Source organism: Lampetra fluviatilis, chromosome 27 (assembly GCF_964198595.1).
Source record: "Lampetra fluviatilis chromosome 27, kcLamFluv1.1, whole genome shotgun sequence".
Taxonomy (NCBI): domain Eukaryota; kingdom Metazoa; phylum Chordata; class Hyperoartia; order Petromyzontiformes; family Petromyzontidae; genus Lampetra; species Lampetra fluviatilis.
In genome coordinates this window covers 12,223,061-12,236,430 of record NC_136301.1, presented here as the reverse complement: position 1 = coordinate 12,236,430, position 13,370 = coordinate 12,223,061, and the positions used below count along the sequence as shown (strand labels likewise).

Genomic DNA, 13,370 nt, shown 5'->3' with positions numbered 1-13,370 from the left:
AACATGGTCAATGATGGCATTCCCGAGCAAGAAGTGGGATGCCTTCGACCAGTGGTGCCTGCGACGGATACTCCGCATCCACTTCAGTGAACACATCACCAATGCCAAGGTCCCCCTTCGCACTAGTTGTCTGACAGTGCATGAAATGGTCAGAGCCAGAAGACGTTGCCCGGGTGGATGCATCAACAGATTATGCCAGAGCCCTGCACGCGATGATCAACGGCCCACCACGGGACTGGAGGCGCCCCTGGGGCAGACCACGGCTTACATGGACTTACACAATTGAGGCTGATCTTAGACACCATGGCTTTGTCTTACATTCAGCGTGGCGGCCAGCGCAGGATAGGATTGCTTGGTGGCGGCTCGTGGGGACTGCTATGGCCCGAGGGGCATACACATGATGATGATTATTCAACAGCGTCCGCTCTGACTAGGATCCTGGACGACATCCTTGCCATTATCGATTCCGGTTCCGGTTCCATTGGTTTACGCGTCAGCCTTGACATTTCCTCAGCCTTCGACACCGAATCAATCGCCTCGAGTCAGACTCTGGGATCAGCGGGACCGCATTAAACTGTATTTCATTTCTCTCAGGCAGGTGTTTCACCATCAAGTGGGAGCTTCTTCTAACGAAATTCCGTTAACATGCCGAGTACCTCAAGGCTCAGTCCTGGGTCCCTGCTGTTTTCCGTTCTATTAATCTCTCATTGGCCGACTGATCGACAGCTTCAACATCTGCTACCACTCCTACACCACTCTTCTCATCACCTCCATTAAATCTCCCAGCAACCCGGGTATCGGCCGTCTTTCCGCTTGCTCGACTGCATTACAGCACTGGTTTTCAAGATCACGACCTCTCCCTAAACCCTACCAAATCCGAGGCCATCTTAATTGGTACTAGGCAGAGACTGGCTTCACTCCCACTCCCCTCGGGAATCTCAATCGCTGGTTCCTTAGTTCCGTTCTCAGACCATCTCCCATTTCTTGGCATCACTCTGGATCCCACTCTCTCCTTCCGACACTCATATCAACCTCATTCTCAAGTCCTGCAACTACCATCTCAGGGCCCTCCACCATACACGTCAGCTCATCACCTCCAACATCGCAAATACTCTCGCCTGCAGAATTGTTGGGTTGTGGCTCGACTACTGTAACTCAGTCCACATCCTGTCCACTCTAAGCAACCAAAATAAGCTGCAATGCCTCCAAAATTACACTGCCCGAGTTGTCCATGGCCCCTGCAAGCCTCGCCCTGACTCTGTCCATCCTTCGTACCCTTCATTGGCTGTCCATTTCGACCAAAATTACCTTCAAGATCGCTTGCCTTTGCTACCACGCCCTAAAATCCGGTAACCCACTTTACCCAAGTTATCTGTTGATGCCTTATACTTCAATTAATCATAGAAACCTTCACAGTGCGTCACAGAACCTCCTTGAAACTCCCAGAACAAGGACTCCAATTGCTTCTCGTTGTTTCTCCGTCCCAGCACCCGCCATCTAACGGTAATCCCTATTGAAGTATGGTGCCCTTCATAGACATGCATTTAAATGTATTATTTGATGACTAGCTTTTTTGCCCGTCCAAGGACGGGTGTATATTGCAGTAAATCTAAAATATTCAATACAAAAATTGTTCAGCTCATGATTATTGATGGGGGGGGCGGTGTCCTACATGTAGTGTCATCACGTGCGGGACCCACACATTCTTGCCTCATATTAGTAATTCGCTTGCACGCAGCACTAAGGCAGTGGCAATCCGAATGGATAAAACCAGTTTTAATTCTTTCAATTTCGATAGATTCTCTAATTATTCTTGGCCAGTAGTAGCTACTTTTGCATAGAACTTCAACATTATCAAAATCAATTGAGTGTCCTTGTTGGCACGCGTGTTCTGCTACTGCTGACAGTTGTATTTGGGAGGATTTAATATGTATCTTATGTTCTTTTAGTCTCGTGCTGATCATTCGTCTTGTATGTCCAACATAACATTTTCCAAATGTGCAGTTAATCCTTACACACCTTCTGTTGATAGCTTTGGTAATACATCTTTTGTACCAAACATTAATATCTGTATTTTATGTACCATGCCAAATCTGACTCTGATGTTTTGTTTTTCCAAACATCTGGCTAGTTAATCAGTTACTCCCGCAATGCACGATATTTTGATCGTTTTAATTACTTGGGCAGTTTGAATGCCCATGTTATTCGATTTGGTTTTGTCATTCAATGCCCTGTTGCTTTGTGCATCATTGTAACCGTTCATTTGCAGCGTGGACCTCCAATTCCATGGGCGCTTTCTAGGACATGGAGCATTTAACATGCAGACACAGAGACAATAACACACAAAGAGACAGATACAAGAATACCGGAATCCCTCATTATAAGCAAGGAATGCGTTCCTGAGAGATGCTACTTAACAAAAAATTACTAAAAATAAACTTTAATTCCCCATAAATCAGGGGTTGCATTCCTAGCCCACATTTCTGTATTTTTTTTGCATGACTAAATGTCATGAAGCCAACGAAAATGCATGATTAGGAGTTAACATACATTTTAACTCATAATAAATACAAATACAGGCAGTCCCCGGGTTATGGAAGGGTTAGGTTCCGAGTATGATCCGTAACCCAAATTTTTCATACGTCGGAAATTGAACAATTTTCCCTCAAAATCAAGGTAAAATCAAGGTAAAATCCCATAGCCAGAAATAGTGCCTCCCCTTCCTGATTAATAGTTGGTTTTCTCTCAGTACTGGATTGCGCTGTAATCCGTTTTCTATCGCTACCTTTATCGTTTCACTGTACATACTTTCTGCACTTCCTATGATTTTCATTTCATCGAATGTCTACCCTCACATTACCCATAATTAAACTAATGGAACATATACTGTATTAAATTCCTTCCCCCCCCCCCCACTTCTCTTTCCTCCCCTGCAGCCGATCTCTCCAGTGCTGCTGCGGTGGTCCACTTTTGCCCCGCCTCCTTTCCCCCCCCCCCACTTCTCTCTCCCCCCCTACTGCCGAGTCATATATAACCTCGTGCCACGGCAGATCTCTCGCCTACTTCAGCAGTTTTTTCTTGCTGTTGTTGTCCCACCTGATGACAATTGCTTGTGTTGCGATCGAAACATCATGATCTATTATTTTTCTACCTACGTAACTTTACCGAAAGAACCAAAGAGTATGTATCCAATTGTTTATGAAAACCACAACACATTTTAATATTGTTAACAGAAAACATTAACTTCTGAATGTTCGTTTACCATGCATTAGGCTAGGTCGAGACTTCTCCGATCGCTGTTGGCTGAGACCATACGCAATGTGTAGTTGTGTTCAATAAAGTACACATAGTAGATAACTCATTAAATTATATTAAAATGAAAAAAACTATCAATAGAATCATGGTGAAAAAAGAAAGTTATACATATAGAAAACAAATTATGCAATGCTACAACAAATTCCATTTACCTTAATCCTAGTGAAGGTTGGGCCCGGTAAAGGCAGTGTTTTTGGTTACGCCTCGCTCTGCGGTATTCATCCGCAACCTCACCGCATTGCAGTATTGGCGCTTAAGTGACTAATGCAAACATTTCCGCATAGAGTCTTGATTTTTTTTAAACATGTCTCATGGGAGCATTTCCGTAAAGTTGTATTTCCTTAAATCAGGTCTTCCACAACCCGGGAACTTACTGTACAGGAAAAGCTCTGAATCCACTTTACCATCTGGAATACTCTATCAACCAACATCTCTCATAAACGGCAATACAAATCTTCCTTCACATATCCAGAAAAATTCTGATAGCCATCCGGCATCTTGCCATCAGCTTCTCATAGATGTTGTTTAAGGAAGCTTCAAGACACTCATGAGTGGTGTCGCTTGTACACAAATTTAGCTCTTGCAGGGGTTAGTTTTGGCCTTTCACGGGTATAATGAACACTTAACCACTGTATCATTGGCTGCTACCATGGTGCGGGGTGGGTGGGAGACGGGAGGCAGTCGCCCCTAAACCTTTGCCATGGAAGCATCTCGTAGACAAAGACGCCCAGTGTATAGCCTATTAACAGACTGTTGGGCAAGTCCTATTAGCGATCGCCTATGAAGGCCAGCACAGCACACGAGGGAGATGGGTGGCCAATTCCACGCCCGGCCGCCTTTGTCTCCCAAGTGGTGTTGTTTACGCATCTCACCAGGTACTTATTTAAAGCTGAGTCGACCTAGGGGAGGGCTAGAACCGATTAAGATCGTTACTGGTATTGAGCGTGAGTGGGATTCGGAACTCGGATTGCCGAGTTCATAGCGCAGCGCGCTAACCGTTGGAACTATTGCTCCTCACTTGGAAACACACACCCGCTTTGGATCATCATCGGTAAGTACAGTAGTTATACTATTTGTTGAGAATTTGTTATATAGGTTTGCTACAGGTTTATTTTAATTATTTAATTTTTAGTTTATTTCGCATAAAGTACAGTAGAGTACTTATTTCAATTGTGATTTTGGTTTCCATGTACCTAACACCATTATTTAGGTACGGCTTAAGTATTGAATAAAGGTTTTGTCTTTCGCGTCACTTTCTAAAAATGCGAAACTCAAGAATCTTACTTAGAAAATTTGGTTAACCATAAGTATAGCTCTCAGATTTGATTAATCAGCACCCTCTATTCCCCAAGGATGCCAGATAACAAAGCTTAACTGTAATCAGATCAAACTTATCAGAGATTGTTTAAGAGGTGACTAATAGAGGCCTCTTGGGGTGAGTACTGGTGGAGTTAGGAAACAAAGGGGCAGGATCACCTGCCTCTTCATCTACAATGAAATTGGGGCCACAGTCCATGTCCTCTACATTGTGTCCAGCTTCCCTCCCCACGTGGAGGGAAATCATTTATATCTGCTATATGTGTACAATACAGTATTACAATACAGTATTACGTCGCAAAATAGTCGAAGTTTTCAGCACGTGCATTCCTATTTTTTTTTAAATGCACAGTATTTGCCCCTTTTTTAAAGAATGCATATGAAAAACATTGCACTTACAATGAAACATGTTCACTAATTAAACGGCAACGTATATGTGAAACAATCTGGCAACTTATAGTGGGGGGGGGGGGGGGGTGTGAGATTCCTGTACAAGAAATTAGTCAGGACCTTTCAGCAATTTCCCTCCAAGTGTAACATTATGAATTACATAGCAATCATCAGCCCCGACTGGGCGTTGCTGAAAAAAAGTCATGAAACTTCGTGAAGCTTTCCTGGGCAAACAAAAAACATGTTTCTGGGTTTAATATGCAACATTATCTTGAACTGGGTATGCATTAACGGTGTATAATGGAGAGCATTGTGTACTGGGTATGCATTAAATGAGGGAAGCTACATTACCCGTCACAAATTAAATTACTTATATTAAACATAACCCATAAGTCACAAAAAATTCCAAATTCGCCGTGCTTAATTTTGCGGGAAGCTAATGTTAAACATTTAGGTTTAAGAATTACCATTGTGTATAATAATTCTAATTTGCATTAGCAAACAATATACCACCATGTATCAATAGATACACCTTAGGCTCTGCCATGTCCGCGACCAACTGGGCCCACCTCAGGCATGAACATGTGCACGGCCAGCTAGGCCTGACTCAAGTTCAACCATGTGCCCGATTAACTAGGCCCGAACACAGGCCCGGCCATGTGCGCTGCCAAGCAGCTGTGTCCAATACGAAGGCTCAATCACACAATTACTGGGCCTCATTCAGGCTCCACCATATGCATTTTATCTAATCCTTGATGGCCATCCACACCATTATCATTAAACTGTATGAATATATGTAATGAAAAGTTAGTGAATATATATGCATTTCTACCCTGGTACTACACTATCTGCTCATACTGGATCACAAGTCGGCCCCGCAGATACAGCAGCCCAGTTTTACTGCACTCCCCAAGGACCAAACGGTGCTGTGAATTTTAGTTGGACACGGTGTAATATATTGGGACCAAATTTAGAAAATAATTACCATTTTAGCTTTACCAACTCTAGATTTACACTACAGAAGCTGAATGTGATTCGTGTAATTCTGTAATAAGTGATGGTTATATATCAGAAATCAAATATCCGATATCCGTGCATGCGCGTCCTCACTTATAGCGCATGATGTGATTGGCAGACGGGGCCTAAAGTACTGCCCATCTGCCTCGTGCTAAAATACCACCATTCAATCGCGACACATCACTCTATATGCTTGCCATTGTTCCGTTTTGTACCAAAGTCACAAAAAAATATTTTGCGATCCATGTATTGCCCACCACTGACTTAACCTTAAGGTGAAATCGTTTTTTATACAAGTTTGCTAGAACGCAATCATAAAAGCCTATCTTGAACCTATTTAACTATAAGTTTTAGTTTTGGGTTAGCCCAGTGGTCATCACTAGTTTTTAGAGGGCCACTTTCGCCAATAAGACGCCAGTGCGAGAGCCGCCACACATTTGAAACCATTGGGGGTTTGACAGCACGATTATGGGGGGGGGGGGGGGGTGTTTTCACATTTGAGTTTTGTCAGGGGCTGCACATCAGCGACCACACTAAATGCCACCAGGGGCCACCAGTGGCCCGCGGGCCTTGCAATGAAGAACACTGGGTGAGCCCTAACGCAACTAAAAATGTATTTTCTTACTAATCAATATTGACATGCAGTCACTTTTAGATGAAATATTAATGTTATTTGTGTCAGAATTTAATGACGTGTTACATGCCCCATCCACAGCAAAACGAGATTGTTAACAGGCTGAAACAAGCCACAACCCTTCTAAATGAAAGAAACACACGATTTACCTGCTTGAGTAACTGCTGTTCTTGATTTGAGGCCTCCATTGCTGCCAGTGTGCGGCGGGACAGCACCACCTTGATGATACAACCTGGGTACATGTTCACCGTCCGCATCAGGTTGACCACCTCCTGTGGGTCCATATATGGGTGATTGAGCACCACCACCGGCTGATTGGCCCTTGGCTGTTTGTGAGCCTGCCTGATGTACAGAGGCTTGATGGGCAGGGATAGCGGTAGCTGTGAAGAAAAACTGGAACATGCATTGGCCGTCTGAAGCTCTTTATCGTCCACTTTCTTCTTCAAAGTCCGGGCTGGTTTGGTGAACTGCTCTTTGGATTCACCGACAGATATAGGTAGAAAGCAGGCTTCATTTGAGGGACTATTGGGTTTCGTTTTAACTACTCTCAAAGCTGTGTTGTGTTTTTCCTGGAAATATGAAATGCAGGTAGCCAAGTAGGCAGATCTTGCTTGGGTTTTCATATCAGTAGATGCCATTACCGACTGAGGTTTGCATGTGGGTTTTCTTATTTTTATCTTTACTTGGTTAGTTCCTTGTATTTTCCGCTTCAATGGAGAAAAGTTTGCAAATGTCACATGCCCAGGTTCACCTTGGGTGTCAAAGTTCACATCAGTTTCCGGTTCTGACACAGGTTTCCCTTCACGCATATCTGCCTCTGAGACCACTTTGATAACATTTGATACTTTGGAAGTCGATTCAACACCGCTTGCAAGGGTCTTGGGTGCTACAACATAGTCAGGCTTCGATGCAGATTTTAAATCGCCCGCTTTTTTGATCTCCGTATTCACAATCGCGTGACAGGTGTTAGATATTAATTCACCACAGTGCGCAAGTGCCATGAGTGTTGCTGCTGCATCTTCAGCTTCTGATGCAGGTTCTCCTTGACCCAATTTTGCTACTGAATCTCTATCATTAGAGACGTAGACTCTAGACACACGTTGTACACAGCCTGAAAGAGTTCTTGGTGTTGTCGATTCTTCGGTTTCTAAAGAATGTACGGCTACATCTGACTTTGCTCGACCATCAATGTGTAGTTCTCCACCTGTTGGCTCAGCAGCACTCTTGTTCTGGTCCAACTGCGATTTCAAATCAAAGTCACGCTTTGCCATTTCATGGGCATTGTCTGCATATTCACCGTTTTTAGAAACTGCTTTATAAATCACTGACGCACAATTCATGTTGCTTATCAATTCTGATGATGCCATTTTAGAAATTACCACATTTGGTAGCAACCCACTTGGAAGATTTCCCTGTGATTTGGAGTAGTGTTCACCTTGGACAAAAGGTGAAGAAATTGAAGCCGGCTGAACATTTGTGGTTTGAGATGTTTCCGTTTCAATATCTCTCAAATCTTTGACATTTCCAATTTGAGCTGTTTGTGCTGGCAAATCTGAAATGGGTAGCATTGCTCCGTTGATGGCAGGAAGAGCCTTGCAAGGTCCAACATCTTTCGGTTGACTTCTACAATCCCAGGCCACTTGGAAATGAGGTTCATGGTTTTCAGCTGAGCACATGGGTTGAGTGATGAGCTTGGACTCGGCAGACTCTTTAAGAACAGGAGGGTCATTAATTACAGCTGTACTTTTTAACAGACCATCATGTTGAGAGATTTCTGTTTGCTTTTGAGAATCCGAAACACTGCTCTCCAACAGATGAGCATTCGTGAAACACTTCAAATTTGCAGATGCCAAAGGCTGTATGAGAGGTATGGGTTGTGGGGGCATTGTCTCAGGCTTCTTTGAGGAAACAGCAATTGTTGGACCTACCGTAAGTAGGTTTTGCGAGGGAGAACTGGACCCGAAACCCTTGTCAAAAGCACTCAAGGGGGTGAAAAAATTCAAAGTGTGTTGATTTATTTTTTCTGTGTTGCACGCTTTAGCTAAAGCTTGAGTCGATATCAATGGAAAGTGCAATTGTATTGGCTTGGCTGAGTTGGGATACGTTTTAATGATGATCGGAGGTGGTGCGGGAAGCTGAACTGTGGCGTTTGGTACGGAGCGATGCAGGTTGTCGGCCTTGTTGGTTGCGGCAGAGATTGTCTGAGTGGGAAAAAGCTTCAAAGGTGGTACAGGAATCATCAGTGGTGGCATATTTTGTGAAGGAATTCGCACATGACTTGTGAGGTCTCCATTCATCATCCCGGACAAAACATTTTCCGGACAGGCTATCTGAGGGCCTGAATTTGCTCCTACTGAAAATAATATAAAGGGTGCATTTTGATTCATTATAGACGGTATCATTATAGATTGGGAATTGCTAATGATGAAACTCTTTGGAGCCATTTGATTTGTGGTAGCCGTAAGTGTGGTAGTTGTTGTGGACACTCCCATTGTTGATGTCAAAACATTCGTTTGTCCTCCAACCAATGGCTGAAATGAAAGTGTGCTGGGCAAAGTTACTACAGTCGTGCAGACAGGCATGGGAAGGCTACTCGGAGATACATCCGATTGTTTGGTCAACATCAAGGGTGCTGGCTGGGCAAATGAGTAAGTGGGCTGCTGAGTGGGTGCTTGACACTGGTTCTGCATCTCAGATGAAACCTTTTTGTGCATCACATTCTGGATCACTTTCGACACAACAGACGACTGAGGAATATCAGCTGTTGACGAGTGAAGATTGCCTTTGGTGCTTTTTTCTAACAGTGTGGGCTCTTGACTGGCAGCAGAATTATCAGACTTCGGTACAGAAGGCATAATCTTCATTACTCTACCATTTGTAAGCTTGACGTAAAATGGAAAATGTGCAGGAGACAACTTCGAAGCACCTTTTACCGGGATGAACACTTTGCTACCAGGCTTCCTGACCAAATCTTCCAAAATATGCGGTGGCAAAGTGAACTGCATGGTAGTGGGACTAGCAACAGCATTTGTTTCTGGAGTCAAGACAGTGCTGGTGCTGTTACAAGCCATGATCCCATGGTCTGGTTGCATCGGTACAGATGGCTTTTCTTGCACCGTTTTCAATGGCTGACCGGGCATTTCTGGCAAAACAGATGTGAATGTGACAGGTGGTGAAGTCAGTGTGGTGGGAGAGGGAGTGGTGCATGTTAATGTAGTGCTTTGATTAGAGTCCAGTGATAATTGTGTGTCTGCTGGTGGTAGAGCAGGAGGAAGGACTGAAGCAGAGGTTGATTGTGGACGATTTTCACTCGGTAACATTTCATGGCATGAATGTGAAACGAGAGGCTGCGTCAAATTTAAAGGGTTGCATTCTTCTCGTTGCATAGGTTCACCTGAAGACAATTCTGTGACGGTGCACAGCGGTTCAATTATTTGATTTACTGCTTTGGCAATAGGAATTTGTGAATGGCTTTCATCTGTTGGAACCTCAACGCAATCTTCCTGTAACTGTTCGGAAAGTTTACCAGAAGATGGTGTATTGGGGAATTCCATGCTTTGTGATATAGGCAGTGCATGCTCATTTGTGTCACTGAGAGTGGATTTTTGCTTGCTTTTCAGCAATGGTTTGGAACTATGCTTTTTCGGCCTACCACGCTTTGGTACACTATCAAATTTGCTCTCAGAGCTGAGGATTATGTCAGGATTCATCCAGGAATCACCTAACAAATATTGGTCATGTTTCAAATCAGCAGTGGCAATCAATTTAATTTCTTCAGCAACATCTGTTTCACTGCCATCAGCATTTGCAGACGTCTGCCTTCGGCTTGCTATGTTTTTCATCATTAACATCCCATTACACCCTTTGAGTTCATGTAGAGAAATCTCCCCTTCGATTTCTTTCAGATCATCTGACAAGACACTTGCATCTTTTTCCACCGATGCTGCATTCACTTGGACTGTTCCAGACTGCGGAGTGGATGCGTTGCCGAGATTATTTATGGATATATTTTCCGGCCTCCTGTTTTCATCTGGGACCTCAGGCTCATCAATCAGATCAGGTGGTTCAGACACAGCACGGTTCTCTTTGACGTTGTAAGTGTCGGTGGCTCTTTCGTGTGCACACTCTGGAGTAAGTGAAGACTTTTCAGAACTATTCTGAGGAATTGGCTTTATCACCTGCGAATAGTCCAGCCGAGTCCAACATATTCTCTTGGCATCGGATGAAGGATTATCTGTTACTTGTGCACCTCTTACAAGGGACTCAACAATGGACCGTTTGCATTTGGATGAAGCTGGCACAGCGAGGTTGTCTACAATGGTTATTTCAGGATCTTGCTGCGTTTCCTTGCGAGTAACAAATGCTCTCACACTGCTGGACACTGTGTCTTCAACATCTATGCAGTGTGACACCTGATTTTCTTTGATTGTCTCAGAGGAATCAGAATTTTTCTCCTGTTGCTGTATACTTGGAGATACAGATGAAGGCTGGTTTGTTTTGTCACCATCATTATTACTTGCTAGCTTGAACTGCACCAACTTCATCAGGGACTTTGTTTTACCAGAATTTTTGCTGGCACCAGAATTATCTGCTCTTGCCCCATTATTTTCTGTTGTCTTGATGGCATCCACCTCTGTTTTTTGCTTAAGCTTGATAACCACCTGCTTCTTACCTTCAACAAGCTTCACGCCCAACACCTCAAAAGTGTAATTGGCTGGAATTAAAATTCGGCTTCCTATGACCGGCAAAAGGGGACGATTGTTCATTGTCTTCTGCAAGACAGAAGTGTTTTCTTGAAGCAGAGGGACACTCTTGGTTGTGCTTTGCATCAAAAGATTACTTTTCTCCAGGACTTCTCCATCACCCAGCATCAGTAAATCAGGTTTCCGCATCACGTCAACTGTGCCCACATGATCGCCGCTCAGGATTGGCAACAGAGGTGCACTCAATCCTCCGTCTACACCAACCACATCATCCACAGTGGTTGAGTCACATTCGTATGTTTCGTCAGGTGTGTCGCTTGCATTTACTTCCGGTATCTCATCTTTCCTCCGGCAGGGCGACATCAAGCTGTGAGAACGAAGAGCTTGGGCAGCCTGCTCTTCAGATGAAAAGCACTCTAAATTTACACTGTGCTTCTGAAGGGAATGCTTCTTTACCATACGGAGAACAGGATGTTGGAAATTACACTGATTACAACAGAAAACCTGCGCATTAGGGTCTTGCACAAATTTGCAAACCTGTTTCCGGATGACCGTCGTACTTTTGTTGGCTCCATTCCTTTTTCCCTTCGTCTTGTCCTTACAAATTGTGCAAGAAAACTTCAACTGCTGAAGTGGTTTAGCATTGGTCTTATATTTTTCTTCCTGCATGTGCTCATTGTAATGAAATTTCAAATTCAAGTATACTTCGATTGACTCCTTGCACAAGGGGCAATTGAAACTTGGACGAATGCCTGCGTGGGTTAAATTGTAGTGCCCTATCAGTCCACGTGGTGAGAACTCAACTGCCGTGTTCTGGGGACAATTATTTTTCTCCTCGGGCCAAGTTTGACCTGATGAGCCAAAACACATGTGAGCATGAAGCCCATCGTTGCTATTTATCTTTTGGTGGCAGCGGTGGCAAAACTGGACAGAATTGCGCCCAGACCTTAGAGACTTTCCCTTCAGTGTTGCTGGAGAATTAGAATTACCCTGGTGTTCAAAGCAACCAGAGGGATCAGAGCGACTTGTGAATATCGATTCAGATAATTCACTGCTGTTTGGTAATGTAACTTCGCTGTCTGCCATTTCAGTCACAATATTGCTTGCCCTCACATCCGTTGCAATGTCACCGACTGGTCCATCATTTTGAATGTTTGCAACTGTCCCATCATTTTCAATGTCACTTGCACCTACATCATTGGCAATGCCAATGGATGCCACGTCAGTTGCAATGTAGCTTGCTTCTGCATCATTTACAATGTTGCTAGCCACTCTATTAATTGAAATGTCGCATGTACCTGCATCATTTTCAATGTTCAATGCTGCTTCGTCAGTCGGTGGCACATATTCCTCAATCTCACTGACAGGAGATGCACAAACGGTGTTATTTATGTCGGCCACCAAGACAGATCTCATGCCACTGTAGTGAGGAGAACAAACATGAGGCCGGGAGAAGTCTTCAATCCACTGACTGCAGTGGCTGCATAGTTTGGCGATGTGTACTGTGGACTTAGGATGCAGTTCGTGAATTTTGGGTACGTTAGCCACAGCTTTTACTCCACCAACACTGGTACTCTTCCTGGTGATGCCGCTTGCATTCCTATCAGAGCTAAGCCCTGCAATATTAAGTTTGTGGAGAACAACCCTTAACGATTTCAGCATGATGCCTCGTGCTCCTTCACACGCATTTTCCCTTTCGCACCGAGGCTTCCTTTCCTTCGAAGGACTGCAGCAACCTTTCGACGATGATCCACTATGGCCCTTAGGGAATTTGATTCTTCGTTTTTTGAAAGAGGGCATACTTTCTTCACTGGATGCATCTGAAGACATGGCTGGTGGCCTCTTCTTGTCTGAAATTACAATGTTAGTTGTTTAATTGCAAGTAAAACTGTACTTCTACTAATTTTGAACATGCAAGCAATGTTGAATGCATGATGCTTAATCTAGCCTACTCTCTAATAGGAAAATAATAATGTAAGGTTAGTAAATTATTT

The 13,370-nt window shown here is 43.8% G+C and overlaps 2 protein-coding genes across 3 annotated transcripts in view; both read right to left on the bottom strand.

The window, feature by feature from the left end:
• The window catches only part of SEC23IP (SEC23 interacting protein), a 191,646-nt gene that overhangs the window by 127,635 nt on the left and 50,641 nt on the right, over positions 1 to 13,370 (bottom strand). The gene's annotated exons all lie outside the window — the stretch shown is intronic.
• Positions 1 to 13,370, bottom strand: part of LOC144942405 (uncharacterized) — a 34,474-nt gene that overhangs the window by 18,001 nt on the left and 3,103 nt on the right. For both annotated transcript variants that reach the window (XM_078869254.1, XM_078869253.1), the window contains exon 2: positions 6,823 to 13,226. In XM_078869254.1, the coding sequence (XP_078725380.1) occupies positions 6,823 to 13,226 (6,404 nt within the window). The remainder of the gene's footprint in view (positions 1 to 6,822; positions 13,227 to 13,370) is intronic.